General features: G+C 35.4%; 1 protein-coding gene across 1 annotated transcript in view; it reads right to left on the bottom strand.

Moving 5' to 3' along the window:
- The window catches only part of LOC104530084 (centrosomal protein of 170 kDa-like), a gene marked incomplete at its 3' end in the record, with an annotated part of 23,737 nt that extends 16,404 nt beyond the window's left edge, over window positions 1-7,333 (bottom strand). Inside the window, exons 1-2 of the mRNA XM_010174565.1 lie at window positions 7,194-7,333; window positions 2,242-2,331 (exon numbers count right to left, since the gene is read on the bottom strand). Of these exons, the coding sequence (XP_010172867.1) occupies window positions 2,242-2,331; window positions 7,194-7,298 (195 nt within the window). The remainder of the gene's footprint in view (window positions 1-2,241; window positions 2,332-7,193) is intronic.
- Window positions 7,334-23,513: the final 16,180 nt, after the last annotated feature.

Here is a 23,513-nt window from a genome sequence, read left to right as displayed (position 1 = left end):
ATGAGAAGTCATGACAGATTATTAGAAATAAAACTTTACATCATGTAAATCTGATTAACATTTACTTTTGCTTTATTTTTACATCTAGATATATGAAGTCCAAGATGAAGACTGCTGTAACGTTTTCATTGAACTGAGTGTGAATCAATCACACAGAATATTCTGGCATTAGGGCATCAGGTGCAATTATAGTTCATCTCATTGAAGTATTTGGGACTCATAAAACTCAAAAAGAAAAGCCCTATGTATTGGTAGTAATCACCTTCCCTTCAACATTCCACCAGGAATGGAGCAGTCCTATATACTAAGAAAAGTAAACATCTGTTCTCCAAAGAAATGGGACTAACTGGGGAGACCCAAAATAAACGTTTGCTCTTGATGAAGCAAGCAAAGTAAGAATGGATAGAAGCTGGTGAAGCACTAAAAGAGGGACTTGGCTGTTAGGGAGGTGGTGTTCTTAGCGGAAATAGTAGCTAGACTAAAAGAATTATTGCCTAGTCAGTAGTTCATCACTTAGTACAGAGGCACTGCACGTATTGTTCTGACAATACAACTAAGTACAGTGTTACAAAATTACGCATTTCCTGTTTCAACCTGAAACCAGGCAGGCAGACGTATGTAAGAAAAGCACAGTTGGGAGATAGCAAGGGAAGCACTGCTAAGACAAAGAATAAGGACTGAACTCCTGAGACTTAGTATTCCCTGTCTCAAAACTGTGGGCAGAAAGAGTTCCTTTGATGTCTCTGGGTGAATAGCTATAGAGCAACTGACAGCTTAAATCTGAGAATGAATCAGATCAAGCAAAGTAAGTCACTGAAAGCTCTTTACCAGAAGCAAAGAAAGGAGTCAAATTAAAGCCTTTTAACACATATTTTTATTAAATTCAAGTTTTGTGACAAGGCAATGAAAATCTGAAGGTATGCCTATTGACTACAGGAGTGACATAGAACTAGAGAATAAAATCAAATGGTTCAGCAAAAAATTACTGTGCACTGACTTGATTTTTGATCACTGCCTTGAAACAGTGCACTGACTTTCAAAATACAGAGGTATATTAAATATTTAAGGAGCAAAGTTCTTATATGTCTACAACTGTTCAAAGAAAATATCCCTCCACGTTACACTGGTTTCACATGGAGTCAAGACTGAGTTAGTTAGTTACCTTAAAACACAGAAAAGCTAATAGAGATAGACTATCAGGGTTCTTCTTTTGAAATGCACTCCAAGATCAAACATCAAAACCCAAATCAATGCTAACAGGCAGTAACTTGAGGTTTCTTCATCATCTTCCGTTTTTTTTTAAGCATTTGACAAAGCTATTCACCACCAGTAGCTTTCTAAATATTAACTCAAATAAGTAATCACAGATGAACTCATTATTTTATTCTGTACACATTCATGACGCAGCCAAACATTTAAAATTATCTAAAATAACAACCATAACTCATGTGCATGAACAGCTCACAAAGAAGTATCTAAAGGGCTATAAAAATATGACAAAGTTACAAAGTTTTTAATAATCTGTTGTAATATTCAAAACATTTGTAAAAGGTGAAGCTTACCTAGAATATTGCATACACAATTCCTAGAAAAGCCTTAAATGTAAATTGTATGAAACTTTATTTTGCTCTTAACTTTGCATTTTTCCAATATTAGTTTGTAATAACTTGACAATTACACATTATTCATAGATATTTTGACAAAATGTATACTGAGAAACTAAATGCAAATATAGAATTCATTAAGCAGGTTTACACACAACATGGTTGTTACATACTTATTTTTTTTTCCACATATGAAGTACAGTTTAACATTCTTTTCTATATGAAAAAAGGAGTAAAAAGGAATAGCATATGAAGTAAGAATCCATTTCTTAACCAGACATTTTAGAGTTGGAAATCCCCCTTCTTTTTTTTTTTTTTCAAACAATATAATCAAGATCTTATTTTCTCTACATTTCTGAAACACAGAAGACTAACATATTCCTTTTTATTCTTTCGATTTTTTTCCTACTGCCAAGGCCCTCTTATTAGTGGGATTTACTGCATCCCTTCAGATAATGTGAAGTGGAAAACTTCCACAAAAAATAAATTTTCCTTTTGAATGTTCCTCCATTTCCAATCCCACATTAAAAAGATATTAATGTACACTTGTTAAGTCATATTCTCCTTGCTCAAAAAAAATCTCAAAACAAACATACAAAAGCCTACGGGGAGCTATCCATTTCTTATGTTAACTTACCCCATTCAAGCTGCCCAAATCCTTCACCAAGTGTTCATCTGTAGAAGCATCATAGTTAAGCACAGCATGTTGCTTGTCCACACTTCGTGACTAAAATATATTAAAAAAATTATATAAAATAAGGTATTTCAAAACCAGATCGAGATGGCATTAATGGCTATTTTTTAAAGTAGCATGATAATTTTCTTTCTACATAGCACATTTATTCAAATTATATTAAAAAAAAATAGTTCCACATATGAAAAAACACAACTTCTAACCATACCCAACACTGGCTCTGGGTGCCAAATGCAGAATCCTAAAATTAATTCAGAAGAATTATTTTCTTAATGTTTCTCCAAATGTGATTATAAGTCAGATCCAGACATATACAAAAATTGATTTTTTTTTTCAGATCAGCATAGTATCATTCTAACATCATGAACTTCATCTCTCTCTCTCTCAAAACATGAATAAGATTCTGGGGTACTGCTGCTCTCTCTGAAACACACCATTTCCTCTCATGCATCAGTAAATCTTCCATTGTGTTGACTGGGATACTTACCATAGTCTACAAGCATGGAAATTGTTTCTCCTTGATCTCAATTTCCTAAACAAATCAGCTATAGTCTCTTCACTAAATATCTGAGCAGTTCCTGAATTCCTACTCCCATCAGTTCTGACTGTCTTTTATCAGTCCTTCCTTATGCACTTCAGCATTTAATTAATTAATTAATTAATTCACATCCATGTCAACCCATATATCAGGAACAATCCTTGTTACTATTTCATCCAAGAACATCACCTCACTGACAGCTAAATCTCTCTTTTAGCACTTGCCTGTGGCCAAGTGTTTGCAGCCTGAGGTGCTGACTCCAAGTGAGGAAGAGGTGAGGCTGGATGTATGCTTTCTTTATGCATGCATGTGGTCAGCACCTTGATGTGCAGGAGAGCTCCCAATCAGATGCAGCTCAAAGCTCATCTTCCCCAGCTGTGTACACTCGATCTCAGTCTGTTTGCTGGTAATTCTGCTAGTGCAGTGTCCTGACATGACTGCAGAGCAGCAGATTTATTTCACAGCATTCTTTCCAGTTTCAGGTTTGCATCTTCTACCCTTGCTACTCAACTCATTGTTCAGGACTATATAGCACCAAGAGAGGTAAATTTCTGGCCAAGACTTCTGTGCTTATTTCTGTACCAGTACCTGCAGTCTGCCAGTTCTAGGAGTCACAGGTTATCAGTATATTAGCCAGTTCAAGGCATCAGAACACACAATTGTGACTCCTAAGGAAATGCTTTCTCTTCTCAATATCGCACATTTAGCACCTTATTCCTTGATTTCTTGAGATGTGCCAATATTATTTTCTTTCCTTTTTTTCAATTTCCTTCCTCATTCTTCCTTTACATGCCAACTTTTGACTGCTTCACTTTTTCCCCAAAGAAGTGAAATCAGTCTTCTGTTTATATTTACTGTTATTTTTAGACTTTTCATTTGAGCCAATTTGCTCTGTAGTCTTGGGGGGTATAGAACACTCTAGGAGAGTGTTCTATATCAGGATATAAATGTCGAGGGGAGAATTAAGGAAGAGACAGACAAATGAACAACAAGGTCCACACCAATAAAAGCTGTACTAGTATACTACATCAGTTAAGTGTTCTCAATGGTAGATAAAGACATACCAGTATAGTTAATTTTCTACTAACTTAATAACCTTTCTTCGAGTGAAAACAAGCTATCTCAGTAAAATCAAATTCACTGATGTGGGTGTTCTACTAAGCCTATAATGTCAAGCAGAGATTAAGCTTTTCTATACTCAAGTGATGCAGCAATGCAAGCACAAGAATTACCCTATCTTTATCTAGGTTATGGGAAAAATTTCTGAACTTCTTTCAGTTATGTTACTCAAATACATATTGTATTACTGATAAAGTATTTTATTATATTTATGTGCTATTTCCTATTAAAAAAATGGAAAGGACACAAAAATATCCTTAAAGCTTCATGATATTTTGTCATGTCTCCTGAAATTGTATGAATGATTACTCAAGTCTGTGGCTTTTAGAAAACACCCAAAATTCTACAGAACATTATGGTTCTCCTCAGCCTGAGATTACTTGCATATAACTGGACATATCTTTATTTATTGCAAATCTTTGCAGGTGCAAAGATTGTGCAAATCTTTCACATACCATTTTTCCTTCTGATCTGTTATTGCAGCTTCAATTCCAATTTACTTTTTATAAGACTGTGGTGCCGTGGCTGGCAGCTAAGTACCACACAGCTGCCCACCCTCTCCCCCCTGCCGCAGAGCGATGGGGAAGAAAAGCAAGAAAACTCAGAGGCTGAGCTAAAGATAGCTTAAGCAACAAAAGAAAGAGGAAGAAGAAATGGAGGGATGCAAATGCAATCACTCACCACTTCTCACAAGCAGACCAATGCTCAGCCAGTCGAGCAGTGGTTATCTTCCCTGAAGCCCTCTCACTCATTGTTCATTGCTGAGCATGACATTTTAGGGCAAAGAACACCCCTTTGGTCAGTTTGGGTCAACAGTCCTGGTTGGGTTCCCTCTAAACTTCTCAGGCACCCCCAACATAGTCACATGTGTGTAGGAGTGAGAAAGAGATTGTCTCAAAACTGCACACTCTTCAGCGACAGCTAAAATATTAGTGACAAATCCAGTACACAGCACCATAAGGGCTTCTATAAAGAGAATTAACTGCATTCCAGCCAGACCCAGTACAAAGATTTATATATGACTGCAGAAATTATACAAATCACTTAATAAGTGTGCTAAGAGCTGTGTGAATATAAAGAGGAAAACTCCATCCTCAGTTAAAATAAATTTGTAATTAGCATTATTTTAGACGGACTCTTCAATCCAATCCAGACTATTAAGAAAATGTTCAGAATAAAGAAAATAAGAGTATTATTCTTTGGAAATAATTTTGATATTATGAATAATGTGAATAATGTAGAATTTTTCACCTTGGAGATGATTCCCCCGTCAAGATTCAAAAAGTTTTCTAAACATAATGGTGAAAGAAGGGGAAAATGTGGTATTTATCAATAAGCAGGGTGACACACTGGAGCAGCTAGCTAAATACAAATACTACACACTATGTTTGAGCAGATTTATAAAATAATGCAGTTAAAGAAAATCTGTATTCCTAGACACGAACAAAACCTCTGTTAGAACAGTGGTTAGGTACAGATCTGAGGTCTAATTCTATCAAGCATGCAGCAGAGTTGAAATGCTTTTTAATAAGGCTTTTATAACATGTTTTCTGTCAAGAGATTATGAATAAAAGCATTAAACTCTGCTCTCCCTATCATGCATTGTCCACACGCTTTGCAGTAAGAGAATAACCAAGTTGTCAAGAGTGGAAAAGAAGGTCCTACACAAAGAGCTATACATACAGAACAAGAACACATTATTAGCTCTTCTCTTCTGGTGGGTTCCTCCCCCTTCAGCAGTATGTGGTGTTACAGTCATGCTGGCAAGTAGACCTAACACAAAAGCAGGCTAAAGAGAGTATTCTTGAAAATCACCAGGCCCCTTGATTCTTTTTACTACCTCTGAAGTCAATACAAAACAAATAACACTTGTATTTGACTGGAATCTATTCACGATATTAATCAGAGGCAGCTACTTTTGAAGGTGATGATGACTGAAGTTTTGTAACACAAAATAATAGATGCTTGAGCATTCAGCTTCACTTCAAGGACTGATCAACCATGGATAGAAGATGGCACAGAGGAGAGAGAAGGAAGAAAAAACTCCTGTATTCAATGACAACAACCCATTACAACAAGCTAGTGGTAAAAGAAAAAGATTTTTTGATTGTAATCTTCTGGGCAGAAACCAACAGGGTGGGGTTTTTTGGTTGCTTTGGGTGTTGGGGGTTTTTGTGTGGGTTTATTGGGTTTTTTTAATACTTCCCTCAAAAATCACTAAGACATCATACTGCCTGTCTTTAAAGATAAATTACAAGTATTTTCAACTACTTTCTAACAGGAAAAAGTATTTCTATCACCAATAAAACCTTTGGATGCCTTCTGAGGTTAAGAGCCAAATGTACTAGAGATACCATCTTCCAAGTAATACACATAAAAATAGATTTCTAGGCATTTCATTTGCAAGTGAGATTTAGTTTGGCCATTAATGGCTACATACACTACTCTTGGGAACAAAAAAAAAATCCAAAAGAAAACAGTTTATTGAATGGTATGAAGGGATAAGAATATTAGTTTTGAAGTTTAATCCTCTGAAGTGTTCTACAGTAACCAAAGACAAGAAATGAAGAAGAAACTCCAAAAATATTAATATTAACCACTCAAAAATATATATACTAGAAAGAAGGAGCTGAGAGGGCTACAGCTTTGATAGGGCAAAGTGCATACAACATGGCTACGTAACAATAGTCACTTACCTCTAAGAGTTCTGCATAGTGATCCTGAAAGTTGAGGAAGTTACTGAAATATCAAACTATGCTAAGACTTGTATTTTTACAATTCCACTGAAACCATTACTGAGACTGAGTCATTCAACTTCCTTAGAGATAAATATTCTTCTCTACTAATTTCATTTGCCTTTGTACAAGATCATGTGACTAAATTAGATTACAAGTTGCAGAAAAAAAGAAAGCCCTTTTCAAAAGCATCCAGTGCACTTAGCATTATCACATTTTACGGAGTACACAGTCTACTTACTTTACAGATCATACTGCAAAATTTATTTCATCTTCAATTCTTGCACTCTCTATGTGATTTATATGAAGAAAATGTGATCCTCTGCACTTTGACAGTAACTGTATGATTGATTGCAATATATCCAAACTAGCTTTTTCTATGAACACAAAAGATTAATCAAAACAATCGCTCTCCCTACATCTTGAGAATTTAATTTCTAAAAGGAACATAAAACTGCTGTTCACGATGTGAGCAGTTGCACATGGAAGGCAGATGCAATTACCTGTAACATCAGCTCACAGTCATCTCTTCCAACAAAAATCATTTCTCGTGGCAGCCTATGGCGGGTGCCTCCACTGCTCACCAAAAACCAGGATGTTAAGCTCATTTTCTGCTTAGCTGATAAATCCTTGGCAAAGCTACGTCATCCTGCAGAGAGAAAGAAAGACAGAGAAATTCATTTTAGTTATTTTTAGCTACAGTTCCTGCTCAGCAAACACCGTGAGCAGAATACAAAAAGCCTCTGAAAACACGGCATTCTCAATAGCGTGTACTGAATCCAGCAATCAGGAAGTGACAGGCTCCAGATTTACATAGTCTGAGGCTTCATGCAACTAGGCAAACTTAATCGGAAGTAAGCTTCTTCAAAATGAACAAGCAGCTAGCTAATGCCAAAGTCACATGTTAAGCTGACAGAAAGCTTTTAACATTTGACCACTTCTTATCAAGATAATTGCTACATTAATGCTTCACTATCACACCAATATGCAGATATTTACAAAACACAGCAAGTAACTTCCATGTGTGCCATTACATTTTCCTGCGAAGAAGAACTATCTCATTTGGTTTTAAGCTCAGGTCCTCTGTATAGCACAAAATGAAAGCTTAAATTAAAGTAAGTTTTGCTTCTTTAAATATAAAGTTTGATTTTCTCAATAAGACTTTTATCTTGGAAATTTAACAGTGTACATTTAGAAGTGTAATCAAAGCAGAGCAAAATGAACAATTTAGAAGTTATTTATAAGTAATAAAACTAAAAGCAGTGTTCCCCCAAAACTTTACCTTAATTTTCCAATAAACATGACGTACTTACACAGAAAAAAACCCTACAGCTATTTAAGATGTCATAAAATTAAAAAGAAAACAAAGCCAGAGAACTGAATAAAATCCTTTATGGAAAACTTCTTCAAATAATATGACCTGCTTGACACTGGACAAAGACATGATTAAAAGCACTTGCCAGAGTAACTCAATGTTTGATACTTGGAAAAGCCTTTAGCAAGTATTACAAATGCCTCTAATAGAAAGCAAGCCAAAGCAATAATTCCATTCATTCATTACTGCTCTGTATTCACTAAAAGAGAAGATAAAGAAAATAAAAAGCAATTGGTCTGCATTCCTCTCAGTACCAAATAGCTGGCATTTCTTTTCTCTTTTATTTATATGTCATTTAATGAAAATATGCAAGGGTTGCAAATGTACTGTAAGTAGACATAAGCCTGTAGTAGACTTGAGCATAACAACAAGAACGCAGTGAGATTCTCAAAATCAAGACTAACATGTAAGCACTGAGTAAGGCAGTAATGCCAGTACTGCCCCATTAGGCTAACTACAATCAAGGAAAGGCACCACAAATTATGAAAACTTATAAAGAGGACAGAGTTAGGTCAAAACTGCATCTGAAAATGACAAAATAGACATTTACAAAACAGTAAGTCAAAAGCACACCATGGCAGATGCTAAATGAACCAGTACAGTTGTCAACTCAGTTAAAAAACAATAATGCAAGTCAAATGGAAGAAACAAGAAAGATTTATTGTGCTAAGGTTTTACTTAATAAAAAAGTAAGTACGTACTGCAACAAAGTGTCCTCTTATAAAGTGATACCTACAATAGGATTATCTTTCCACAGCTGTATCACAACATATTCTTGAACAAACTAAAGTTCTGTCCACTTAATGTCCTCCAACTCAATGGAAGAAGTGATACAGCATCTTTATTATACTTTACACTTTATTCATAGAAAATATGAAGATTACAAATTAAATCTACAATAACTTGCTGTAATAAAATTTAAAGACATCTAGTTACCAAATAAGCGTTTTAATAATTAAAACAGTTTATTCAGCACCTTTGAAGAGAGTTAACATTTGTATTTTAATTTAACCTAGTTTAAAACTAGAAGATAAACTAGGTCAATCAAATTACATTTTCACATTCCTTTTAAGAAAGGAAAAGGAAGCATCGAATATGGCTAGCCTAGGTTCCAGCTTTTAACAAGTAAATTAAATCTGTATTTGACAGTAAGCATGCGTTCAATATCAAAGCTCCCCATTGCATTTATATTTTACAGCTTTTTAAATCTCCAATCTGCTTATCATAACAACTCTTACACCATTTGGCCCTCCCACTGTAATTGAAAATTCATATGAAAACCTCCAAGAGGGCATAAAGTATTTGAAAAAGTTCTTTGTGAAATACTATGTTTTAGTTTACATAAATAGACTGCCAATAAAGGAGAAAAACTATTTTTATTTATAAAACAGAGAAGTGGGTCAACAACTACTGAGCTAGAAAAAACACCAACCCCAAACTCCCATGAATTATAAAGTCTGACAACAAACATTAAATTAAGCTATCTGAAACAATTTTATAAAACGTATTATACAGAGCAATCATTGCGACACAGCTTGGCAGCACATTTGTAGTTGAAAGCCCATCACCATTTATATCTAAGATAATAATGTTGTTCTTTTCAAACAGTGCAGTCTCAACCATGACAAATCATCAACCCAGATACATATTTTATTTTAAAGCATTCTTTAGAAGAAACTAATGCCTTTGATCAAAGCTATGCTGAAATTCTGCATAGCAAAATCAGCTGAAGACAGGATAGAGCAGCAACAGCGTCTTAACATCAGAACAAAAAAGTGCATTAAAAATTGTATATAAAACTGCACACTTAGTAGTTATATAGACAGCACATAGACAACTACACTGCACCCAAAAAACTTCATGAAAGCGAACAACATTTTTAATACACTTGTATTAAGAACTCTGGCTGTAGTATTCTGAACAATACAAGGATGCAAGACTGTTCACTGTCTAGGAGATACCAAATTAAATTACTATCTGACAGGTGTAAAATCTTCATCAGAAGCGGCTCTTTGCACACCGTAAATTTAGGTCATGATAATTCTTGCAATGAAGTGTTACAGATACTAAAAGGCTACACTGGGTTCAAAAAGCAATAAGCATTCATGTAAGGAAAAAATATCACGTCTATTAAATGCAATGACCCCACTCAGGAACTGTGTGCACTGTGCATTTTGAGAGGCTGGGAACGTGCTCTAGTGAGGTTTCACTTGGTATTGTCCTAGTTAACAAGCTCTCTTCATACCCAGTCTTTGTTTATGGGCAACAGGAAACTGGCTTAGGTGGACCTGTCTTACTCCCGTACAGACCACACTTTCTAGATGAAGTATTTACCAAAAATATTATTAATATTATTTCTTCCATTGAAAAAATTATTTTTAAATGCTTTATTGAAACATTTTGTTTTATTAGTCTTCCCCAATATGGCAGTACCACGTTGTAATCTTTAAACAAACTAGTAAACATTTCATTATTAAGATCTGATCATTTAAAGCAATACTTTATTCCAGATACCTTGGGAACTGACTTCCAGGTATCTCCTGCAACTGCAAAATGTTTCCTTGCCTGCCGAAGAAGCAGCATTTAAGGACTAGGAATTTCAAAAGGCAGTAACCAGTGTCTAAGAATGAACACATGGGTAATAAGTCATTTGAAACAGACGATGCAGCAACAGGGAAATTGGCTGCACCATCTCTGTAAATATAATTCACTTCTAAGAACTAAAGCCCTGCATTATGTAGCCAAAAGATGGGTGTAACCAATTTCAAATATGTCCAGAGAAACACTGCCAAGATTATAGTTTTGATACAGTAATGTTATTGTAAGCAAAAATCCCTAATAATCTCACATTTCAGCAATCTACAGTCTACATTTCTGCATTTGCCTGTAACTGAAAACAGTCAGCTGTTTTCTCCAAATAAACTGTTAGCAAGTACAACAAATTTTATTTAAGAATATTTTAAAACAACATTAAAAACCCCCTGCATCAAGCTGAGACCAACTTGATGATAATATGCTGCCCGTTATTTGTCCTTATAAGTTCCTGTTTCCAGTTGCTAAAAACTTTGGTAAAATTGTTTACCTTCTCATACAGCTGTCTAGTATATTTGCAGAAGCTTCAGCAGAAATGACTCAAATATTTCGGAAACTAAGTTAGAAGGAAACATTCTATGTTACTACCTTTAAAAAAATTAGAAATAGAACCTCATATATGCAAATTGGTAACTGAAATGTGACAGGAGGCCTTAGTATCAGTTTGTACCTTTTACTATTGTTCCTGTTCAAATCTGTCCAAATGCAGACAAGCAACAGGCTTTTTAAAACTTTGTGTGTTTATTAGTTCAACACATACACAGATAACTACTCTCAACACATCTGTCTACACAGAACATGTTCCACAATTTGCTTTAACTGCCTATTTTTAATGTTATGCTGTTAGTTAAAATAAAAAATAAGGTGTCTTTCCCCAGTAGTCTCAATTCATCCACTGTTGCTGGTGGAGAACAAACATGAGGGTAGAAGACTTGAGAAGGACACAAGACCACCACACTTGGACAAGACACTTTACCTGGAGCTAGGCAGATTCTGTAATGAGGAGTCAAGAAAGGCAAACATCAGGCGTAAGCCATGACAAGGGAGAAATCAGAATTCAGAGAGTAGTAATGGAGCCAGTAATGACCAAAGAAGACCTGAAGTTGAAGCTGATTCCCAAGTCACAAAGAAATGCTGTCAGCAAACAATGCCCACTGAAAAAGTGCCTACCATGACTGCTTTATTGACTGTCCAGTGTAATTAAGGATACTAGTCCCAGTAGTTCTATTTTTGACTGAAACAGAGTAATTTATGCTACAGAAACAAAAGAGCAAAGTGAAGGTAATTCCAACCCTGAGAAGATTACTGAATCAATATAACTGATATTAAAAAGGAATCTATAAAGATAAGTGATTTAAACCTAGGAATTTATAAGTGGAAAACACAGCAATAATATTGCTTACTCTTTAAAACATTCTGAAGTTGGGCAGTATCACAGGAAGTGTTCCATGTGCAATCATAATTAACCTACTTACACACATGCACTAGAAACAACCCTTAACTACACCACCACATAATATTTTAAACAGGACTCTACCTTATTCAGGTTAAAACAAAAAGCTTAACAGTCAATTAATCAGTATTTTTCTCCTCTCCTCAACATTCAATTAGCCTGTGCCTTATTTATTGGGCATCACTAAAAACCTTTTGTGAATTATTAACTTCCTACTGGCTGTATCTGCCATGCTTATCATCACAGCATGAAAAATTCGTTAACACCGTAAAATCTCCACAAAATCTCTATAAATTTATTATAAATAGGGAACTGTAGAGAGCACTTTTTAACACTAAAGTATCTTAGTCTTGAGTATTTAAGTTCCAAAACCATCAGCATTTCATCTTAAAGTACCTAGTTTTATACAACACTAGGGGTGTTCAATGGTCTCATTTATTTCTGTTATAACACTGAATGCCCAATTTTTTGCAAGTAAGGGTAAAGCCACATGTAGGGTGGCTAGAAAATTAAGACCAACTTTCCAAAGTATGGGTAGATGGCTCATCTGCCAGCATAGGTACTATAAACACAAGAAAATAATCGTACTCAGGGGTAGCTTCTAAATGTTTGGCACGGAACTATCCTTGGTGCTTTCATAATCTCCTGCTCCTTCCACTACTCACATTGCTGTCACCCCAGAAAGGGAGACAGGGGGCTCCACAAGCAACAGCCTCCCGGCTGAAACTATTCTCACCAATTCCTAGGGCTACTCCATCAAGTGAATTTGTTAATAAAGTGGGTAGCTTGAGCAGGAAAAACAAACAAAACCAAAAAACCCAAAACCAAATATCACCAAACAAAAAAACCCCACTCGCTACCTTTCATTGGGAACTGGAATTCAATCTACGTAAGCCATACTTCATGCCACAGTAGTACGCAATGTTGCTTTGCAAAACTCTTAAATAAATAAATACTCATTTACATTAAAGGCTAACGATCAATAAAAATATTTCTTGAAGAATTTATGAACATTCTGAATTCACAGTGTGCTTCACAAGGGGAAGCAAGAAAACCTCAGTGTTGGTCACTGCTTGCCAAGCAACATGGGATACAGCTGTAAAAGTTTAGCACAGCAAAAAGATACTACCCAAGTAATGCTTTGGTCAAGTCAAGCTGGATCAAGTTCTCAAGCGACAATACTTTTCACTTTGAGACTTAGGTTAGTGTCATTACAATATCTCTAAAGGTTAAAGCCAAGCCATGCCCCGCTTTTTTTTTTTTCCTCATTAGTACACATCCAACACACACAGATATGCACATTAACTATATTACCTATCATAAAAGATAAACTAAAACAACAAGAGTTAAAGTTCTACCAAATCAATAAAGCAAAAGCAATGCATTTCTCAGGAGGTCTCTGGCTAGGAGAGAAAGGAAGAAAAATCAAACCAAAAAAAGTGGGGGGGGAAGACATACAGCCACACCTCTGCTTTACAGTGGCGAAGCTGGAGGGTACAGTCTGACAACCTGTCAATCTGGCCCTAGGGTCAGATTATCACAGCAGACTTTTTAGCAGCATTTGTAGGGAGCAGCACTTCTTCCTCATATTTTAATCACAAAAAGGCATAAAAGCCTTCTAGCTGGGAATGCTACTAAGGATAGAGAGATTTTCCTCCTGCATTCAAAGAGTTTGTGATCTCTGCAGAAGGGACCCAGATACTCTTCTTGCCCTACAGGCCACCCTGAGTCTGATGGAGTAAGGACAAGAAAACCACTCAGGATGCTGTTGCCTTCTGTCAGTCAGTCAATCTGTCCTGCCATGTTGCTACAGCTGTGGGGCTGCACCAGCATCCTCTCCCTCTGGCCCAGGTCATAATTAGATCTATGTCTATTTTATTGTTGTGACACACAGGAATAGCTGTCAGAACAGCAACTGAAATAAACGCTGCCTTCTGCCAACAGTGCAGCTGCACTGTAAGTGGACTTTGAGGGACAGGGAACAATGACTTAAAAGAACATATTGTACTCCATTTTTGATGTAATGACTAAAGAAAAAAAGCTCAAGATCTTTTCCTTTGCTATTTCATCAACATACAAATATTGCAAACAAACGTACAAAAGTAAGGTCTACCTAATGGCTAGCAATCATTTGAGTGTCACAATATGCAAAAAGATATTATTTGCATGAATAAATAATCAGGATGTCCACAACAAATATGAAGTCCAACTTCAGAAGATAGAAAGAAGACACAACTGAAACTAATCTCCCACTTAAAGGACCTGAGAAAGGAAAAATAAACGTTACAGGAACTGTGAAGATATTAACGTCTTTCTCTAACACAAAAGTCCCTTTTCAACAAAAAAAAAAAAAAAAAAACCCAAAAACAAACAAACAAACAAACAAAAAAAAACGGACACCACAATTCCTTGTAGAAGCTAGGAGATCAAATTGTATTAGGAACAACACATTGAAACTATGACTTCAGCAACTTGACAAAAATCCCCCCCAAATCTGGGTTATCTTTACAGAGAACACTGCAAATTCCTAAAAGACTGATTATAAAACTTTGCACAAGACTGGTACATGGAAATAGTCTTACGGAACAAACATAAGCCTTTTCTTGCATGTATTGTTGTTATAATAATCAGGGGCACCTGAAGGTTAAAAATTTGTTTTAATGTATTCTCAGTCTAAACATTAGATTTCAAATTGTTAAAAGCATACTCAGTTATTAGTCACTTGGATAAAGCCATTGAGACTTCAAAAAAGTGATCCTATTTTATCTTTTGATAACAGACAATAAGGATATTTTGCATTTATTTAAGAAAATGGACAGCTCATTTTGCATTTCTGATCTTTACATTCATTAAGCAAAAAATCCATTCTTTGTAGCCTTCCTGCACTGAAAGGCAACAGTTTTCAAAAGCCGCTTTCAATAAACAGTTAAAATAAAGGGTGATGACTGCTTACAAGAGTAGTATAAATTGTGTAAACACTATATAAATTATGTACACACTAATTTATGATCAAGTGTTCATATTGTGTCCATCACTCTCATTCAGATTAAGAAACTGCATAAAGAAAAATATTTTGAAGTTTTCTTGTTTCACCATGATCAAACAAGGTCATCTATAGAGTCATTAGCATACCCAGTATGCTAATAAAATAGTACATCTGATAAATAGCCTTTAGAAATTACTGCGACAAGCAGGCCAAAGAAACCGTTAGCAAATTGTCTTTGGGAAAAGGTTCCTTTAATGACAGCTACAGAAATACTCTCCCCGCCCCGTATCGGACTGTATTATCGGACTACACTATTGCCAAGATAAGTAAACAGGAAAATATAATAAATAAATACAAATCAAGCATTGCATTCAGGCAGAATGTAATCTTAAAGAAGCAGTCAAGTCTTCATCCCTCACTTCTTTTCTCACCGCCACCATCATGGCATATTCCAAGTTATTTTGTAGGCTGTGTATGAAGAGGAGGTTTTATTTGCATTGGCCAACTACTGACCACAGTTCTCAGCACTACTGAAAAGACAAACACCACTTTGCAAATAAAATTGGACCTCTTAACCTCCCAAGGGTGGTGATTTCACTTTCCCCAAAATTGTGAAATATATGGGGTTTATTCCATATCCCAAGTATTTGGCAAGATTAAATTACATCCAAGGCAATTAAATTTTTTTCTTATTTAATATAAAGAATTGTTTACTTTGTGGGTGTGAAGATAAGCATATTCGCCAAAGAAAAACACATATTTAAGTAATTTTAACATCTACCTTTCAGTTTTCAATTCCATTTTACTTCTTGACACAATGCATAAGTACACAGAACATTGAAGCACAAGTGAAAGAGGACAGCTACTGAAATCAATGGTGCTGATTGCCACACCCATTCATGGTACTGCAGACATATAACTTCAAAAACGTATTCAATTATTATGCTTTGCTATGTCTCCACTGTAACATGAAAAACATATTTATCAGTCCAAGGTAGACTCCATACAAAACATCTGATACACTCTACTCTCTCCCTTATGGAATGCTTTGGAGCTTTTTACAATTATTCTCAACAGCCAAGTCCACAGATGTATTTTTCTTGGAAATGCACTAAGTTGTTTGTTCCAAGATCAGTAACACAGGCCCTACATGATTAAAAAAAAAAAAAAAAAAAAAAAAAAAAAGTTGGATGTACTTATTTTACAAAACAACCAAAGTCTTAAAATTTGCCTTAAAGTTTTAAGTCATGTTTGCTCTAGGCAATCTTCACTGTCTGAAGACAGGGAGAGAGAATGTGTGTGTGTGTGTGTGTGTGTGTGTGTGTGTGTGTGTGTGCACAAGCGTAATAAAAGCTCATTGTTCCGGTGTCATAATTTTGTTGTGCTACAATGAGTATTCTACAAAGTATTTAACATCACAACAAGCTTAAAACCAAAATTCTTTAAAAATTAGCATGGTATCTGTGATGTCAAGAGAGTAGTTTTCTTCATGTTCAGCATTTTCCAATCAGACAAAAACAGTGGACTTGATTTTTAAGATCTTTTCCTGATAGGAAGTCCTCATTCTGGAGATTTATATCAAAACAGAGTAAAACAAGGCTTAAAATACCTTATATTTTAATTATTTGTTAATTTCTTTACTCGCATCACAAATGATTCAATAGAAACCTAGTCTTGCAGTTTGGAGTATAGTATTTCTTTCATGTCTGGGTCCTTCCCATCCCTCTCCTTTCCAAGACGTGAAACTGAAAGGTAACAAATACAACACAAACACTTTCTCAAGGTATGATCACGTGAAAACAGCTGCCAAAAAGACAGTATTAAGAATTGAGCATCTATATTACTACCCCTCAACTAAATCAAAATCAGAAGCCCTCATTGTTATGTAAGCAGAATATTTTCAGGTGGACTTTCATAAACTGGTTTAAGAATGACTGGTGATTTAAACTCGATTTGGTACAACATTAGCATATGTTTTGTGAAATACAACAATGAAAATCTGGTTAACTTCGGAACACTTGGAGACCACTGGAAAATGCTTTCATTGTGTCATTCTATAAATATTTTTAAAGGCTATTAGAGGCAAGCATGTCTTTCAAAGGCAGAAAACTAGAATTCAAGTGGTCCTATGGGAGGAAAGCTATATAGATTTTCCTTTGTAAGGTCAATAATTTTGTTGCCTTAAAAAAAAATAAATAAAAGGAAGAGTGTGAAAGGGAGGCTAAATGGAAAGAGCTCTAAACTCCACACACACTGCTCCAGGCACTGAACCAAACAAGAGGAAGTGGTACTATAACCCCATCCACAAAAGGGGATTGAGTCATCCCTTTCATTGGCACTTTAGTGAACAAGTTTAGGAGTTTGGCTTCTGTTTTGTGGGTTGGTTTTTTTTAAGAACTACTCATATTTACTGCAGAAGTTACTCATTTTATGTCTCCAACAAAAAGATCTGAGTGAGAACTTAAGTTATGCTCAGCTGCATAAAAAGTAAAAGGTATATTAAGCAACACTGACTATGCTGCTGCAATACAGAAATAAGTCTTCTGGTTTACCAAAAATATTTTAAATCATTTTAATGTGGAACTAAATATGGACAAAAGCATAAGAAGTTGATTAAGACAGATCGTCATCAGTTCCCTTTTTAAAGGCTGGAACAATTCATATCCTCTGTTCTTTAAATTAAGTTTTCATGGTATAAAAGTTATTATCACCTTTGGTACCCATTGAGTAACTCTTCTGATGGTTCAATAAATAACACCTAACATCTTAGAGTAAATTAGTACTGCATTTCTATTTTTGTTTATTTTGCCTTGGCTCTTCTTGGACTTTATTTCTTGTATACTTCCTATTGAAAAGATGGTAATTATTTATATTTAGTAGATCTGTCACATGCAAGACTCATTATCTCTCGCTTAATCTAAAATAGCCCAGTGGTAGCCTTCATTTTATTTCCCCAGACATGTTTTTAAAAGACATATTTCTTACTTCAAGCAAGAGTGTGTATTTTTTAAACAAACTCTACATTTTTTTAAACTGTGTTCTCCTTTTGCCATACAGTTAGTAATTAAAACTCCTACTGAAAAAAATTTTTAGTTACCTTAGGATGTGGGGCTTAAATAGCTACTCTTTCCACCTACTGCTCCTCCTAACGGCCAGTTTCAGAGAGCTGGAGATTTCAAAGATACAAAGTTCCTAAAAGATTTGGGGGAATGGAAAGCTGAACAGAACAAGTCCCTCACTCCACTGGAGGAAACACTGCATTACAAGTTTGACAATTCCCAACTCCTCACAGTCTGCTGGCCAGCCTGCACTCACATGGCTCCTCTGTGCTCTGCCTTTGCAGGGTATTTATCATCCAGGTAATTAAGCTGATTCCCAATCAAGGGGGCAAGAAAGAGTACATGTACACTTCGAGGTTCAGCACAATTTGGGATACAGGACATATTCCTAGGAAACCATACCCTACTTGTTCTCATGCATATGTTTTTCTCTCCATTTTATCTTAATCAGATTGCTTTACTTTGAATCAAAAGCAAAGTGCTTTCCCAACACTGCCAGAAATTTAGAAGTGCTTTTTTTCCCTTTAGCCTTGGATGTATGTGCAAGTGTACTATTAAAATTTAGAGGGAGGGAAGAAAGAAAATAGAAACATGTTCCCTGTACTTGGTCACCAAGATGAACAGCTTGAGGGCCATCCCACCCAGGCACACAAGGGTTTTTAACAAAATGAGTGCATTCTCATGGTATTGCAAACATAAACACACAAGCACCATAATGGATTAAACAGAAGGTGTTTCAAATAATAAAGGTAAAGCTCTACAGTTAGGAACAGCTGCTCTAGAACATACCAGTAACCACCAATCTGCAATCTTCTGCCGACAGAAAGGCAGTTGAAATTTAAAAGAATACTGAATAATCATGACAAAACAATTAACCTTTTTTATTTTATTTTAACTCTAATTAGTAAGAAAAACCTCTATGAACAATAGAGCTCCAATACCTGACTTTTATTCCCACTTTCTACTTAAGTTCAAAGTGCTTTTCAGATGTTTTTGCAAGTTTGGTTCAGAGAGAAAGAAAACACACTTTATTTTCAAATCCTTCCACAACATTTACTGTCTTAAAAGGTGATAAAACTCCAGTGTATACACTGTATTCAGCATTTATCATGAGATTGGAGCAGCCTGTGCCCAAAGTTTTACTGGCTGAAATGGCAAAGTTGGTAGCTTAATTAAAGATCTAAATGTAGGAACAGTTTACTGGACAGCAATATGGGACGTGAATTTATAGTGTGGCACCTCTTCTTATTAGCACTTCCTGCATCCACACTTCCACTGCAGCAAATGTCACCCACTTTGTGTGAACTACCACGTTCCTTGCATGTGCCACACACGAGGAGTTACTATGGAAAATTAATATATACAAAGCTAATACATACGTTACCCTGTCATAAGCTGCTTGCATGTCCAGAAATTCACTGTATTCACTTATTTTCAACTTCAGTGTTGAAGACTCAATGGACAGGCAAATGAGGAGTTCTAACCCTCCTCATATAAATGCTAAACTGAAGAAGCTGTGGTTCCACACCAGCTAAAGTCAGTCCCACTGCTGTCAGGATCCCAACTTTCTTGCCCTGCCCCAGCCACCAAGCCCTGAGTACTTACTCCCTTTGCCTTGGCTACAAGACACGCGTGGCTGTGCAGCTGAGCTGAGCTATTTCAGCATGTTCAACTACTGACAGACTAACTCGTGTGCTCTTCTCCACTCCATGAAAAAATAATAAAATAAATATCAAGGTAATCATTATTATTCAAATATAAAGTAGGTTTTCATGTTTACCCATTACAGACTAAAATTATATACTTTAAAAAAAGCTTCAGTGTGTATTTTTGTTTTTCACTTGCCTCAACCATTTTTTATAACACATCACAATCCAATGATGAAATCTTTCTAGTCTCTCACCTCATGATACACTAATGCAGTCTTTGTGAATAAATATCTTGAAAAGAAAGAAAGAAATAATTCCTATGGAAATACCTATACAAATAAAACAATACACAGAAATCTCTGAATAGGGTTTTTGTTTGGTTGGTTTTGGCTGTTTTTTTGTTTTTGTTTTTTTTACATGATGGCATTTTCCTCCAAAAGTGCAATAGATACAAACAGCAAGGCATAACGCTTTTCTTGGTTTTGGAATTAAACTGCACCAAGGGAAATACCCACAAAATATGGGAACTCAAGGATCTTAATCTCTAAATCTAGTCTTCTCCCAAAGTGCTGTTTGAAGTAATTTTATGAATCGCATTCAAATAACAGTGTGTTTGGGTTTTTTTGTTTGTTTTGGGGGGTTTTTTTACTAAATCAAAGGTTTCAATTATCCTCAACTGGGCAAGGAATGACTCAGGACCTCCCGGTTCACTGTCATGTCTTGATATACATGTTTCAGATTTGGTTTTTTTGTTTTTTGACTGACACCTTTCAAAGGACTTTACTATGTGCTATAGGCTATCCAGACAGTACAAAAATAAAAAAAGAATTCACCTTGTCAGACATATACGTAAATAACTAGTAATTTTAACTGGCCCAACTGAAAATGGTGGTTTTTTAAGTTACATAAACGGGGTAAATAGAATTAAAGAACATGAAAATGTCAGAATCTATAGCAGAGAAAAACTTCTTGCTTCTTAACAAACTAGAGCTCAAGGCATGATGAAAAAAAAACTTTAAAACATTTCTAGTATATGCAGGTACTGAAATGTGATTCAGGCATCAGGAACAGGTTGTTGGTTAATATAGTTCCTAGTTCTGTTACAAACACCTGACTTCCTCAAAGCAAGTAACCAGGTAGCATTTTGAAATTATGCACTTGCAAAGACAATCCTGCAAGACATCAATGCAAACCAGACCCTGGAATATCAGTTCTGTCCTAAAGAGGTAAGCTGATAGTTGAAGTTGCCAATACAGTATGCTTAAGAAAACGTGATCAATTCACAAAAATGGAAAAAAAGCAAGGGGGTATGTTTGTTTAAGGAAAGCTAGAAAAAATACGCATGCAGGATGCAAGACAATTATATGTGATTTAGAAGTTGCAAATATTGAAGAGAGAAATATTTATTCTAGAAAAAAAAGGAAAAGACACTATCAAAAAATGCCAAGCTAAAGAATATAATGCAATAGCATTATATTGGGCCTTACACTGTTGTGTAAATACAGATCCTGCCATACACAGAAGTCATCTGCAGTACCTGAAGATTCACTGACTTCACCAAGCCCTGGGGCAGACAGACAACTTAGCCACACTCAAGGAAGTCAAAAATAAAATTCTGAATGAGAAAAAGAGCCAACGAAACAAACAGGGTATGGAGATTCAGCACAAAATAAATTCCATGTGGCAAACTATGATTAATAGAAACAACAATACATATTCTGTGATTGCTACCTTATTTCAAATATTGCTATTGCCAAATTTAAAAAAACCCAAAGTTTTGTGACATCTCTGGAGTTTCAAGTGATTCACTCAAGCTATGCCCAAGCAAAAGTTCAGCTTGGCAATTTTTGTGTGAATATATTTTTCCATCGCTCATTCTTGTGTTCTGTTTGTTTTTTAATTCTTATTCTTTTTGGCAATACACCTACTGACTATATCCAGCTACTCCTTTTCACTAATTCCAGTTCTGTGCCAGCAACATTATTGCCCTTATTGTTCCCCAACTAGGAAGAAAACTGAAGAGAACAAAGCTATGCAGTACCATCTACAGAAGAGGAAGAAGAAAAAAAAATTTAAAAAATAGTATGTTCATCAGAAGCCTCTCTGCAGATCCCCATAAAACAGGTAGACACAATTCTCTAAATTAAGAATCTGTTTTCAACAGATGAAAAATAGCCATATGCTTCCATTCTTCAACTGGCATTTCAGACCTTATGAATTTGTACCTCTTTTTGATATGCTACATAAAATACATCTGTAGGACTGATACTGGGCATGCAATTGCTCATCTCAAAAGAGCACTCAGCAAGAAAAAGTTACACACAGAATTCCTTGCAATATATTAGGACTGCAATGGGACTAAAAAGAGATCACAAGGTATATTTAGAAGCTAACAAATTAAGATTTGATTAAATAAAAATGTTACAGAATTTGTGATCCAAATGGTAATAGTTAAAACTAAAAACATTTATTTTAACAATCAGGCATGAATTACGACAGACTTAGAACTAATTAACTTCACTAAGATTGCTAAAGATTCAAGTCAGCTTAGGCTTCACCAAAATAAAGGCACTACCCAATTATCTCCAATACGGCCCAATAAAATAATCAGCATTATGTTTAAAGAACTACTAGAGCATGATGACTATGCAGCATTTAGAAGAAAAACAGTTTTTGAACAAGACTTTTTATTATGTTTATCAGCAAGAACTGTAATAGTAAAAAACACAAAATGACCACAGAGGCCAATATAATCTGTAACATGAAAATACTGTAGTGGTTCCCTAATTTTTATATCGACCAGTTGTGATCATTCTTCAAAACTCTCCACTAATCCAAAAGCTGAACAAAAAGAAGTTATGGGTTCTCAGTAGTTCCTCAATGGCTTCCTGAATAATTTCTGCTTACAATTCAGAAAAGATTTCTAATGGTTAGTTTCACAGTCAAAGCTAAAAATCAAGCTGTGTTTCTGACTTATGAATCACCTCAGAAAGAAGTTCATACGGGAAGGGTTTGACCCTCACATTACATGACTATCCCCTTTGGAAACCAAGTAAAATAAAAAGAAAACACAATCATGTGAAGAAAGGAGAGGTGGATCAGAAGTGTAATCTTCATTAGCCTCACAAAACTAAGGCAGTTTTTTTGTAATAACAAAAATATGTAGGAAATAAAGATTTTAATAATTAAATTAAGCTCGTATACAGCTGAACATGTGTAAGAAATGAAGGTCTGAAAAATATAAAAGACCATTTTTATTGAATTGCCTTTTCAAGACATAGCTGAAGAAACACAGATCAAGTGGAAGGAATAATCCTTAACAGAAACTACACCTGACTCAAAAGTTCCAAGCAGAAAGTAAATGCAGTCTAGCAATGCCTTAGCAGAAAATACCATATATGCTTCCACCTTTCTTATCTCTCCCTCAGCACCAGGTTATAGCTATTCTTGGAGAAAAGATACTGGGTTTGAGTCAGAACACATTTCCATCTATGTGTCTATTCTTACATTCTTAGGAAAATTCCAAAGGAAAAAAAATACGTAAAGCTACACTATTACCCATTAAGTGTCCTCTATTGAATAAATGAAATTATAAAATTAAGTGGAATAATTCCTGACATCAAGGTTCCTGCATTGATATAGGATTCCACAGGACTAAATAATAAGTTAAGTCATGGGGGGCAGGACGGAGAAGGTGAGATTAATGAAA

Source organism: Antrostomus carolinensis, unplaced genomic scaffold (genome assembly GCF_000700745.2).
Source record: "Antrostomus carolinensis isolate BGI_N321 unplaced genomic scaffold, ASM70074v2 scaffold29848, whole genome shotgun sequence".
NCBI lineage: Eukaryota > Metazoa > Chordata > Aves > Caprimulgiformes > Caprimulgidae > Antrostomus > Antrostomus carolinensis.
This window is presented reverse-complemented; position numbering and strand designations above follow the sequence as displayed.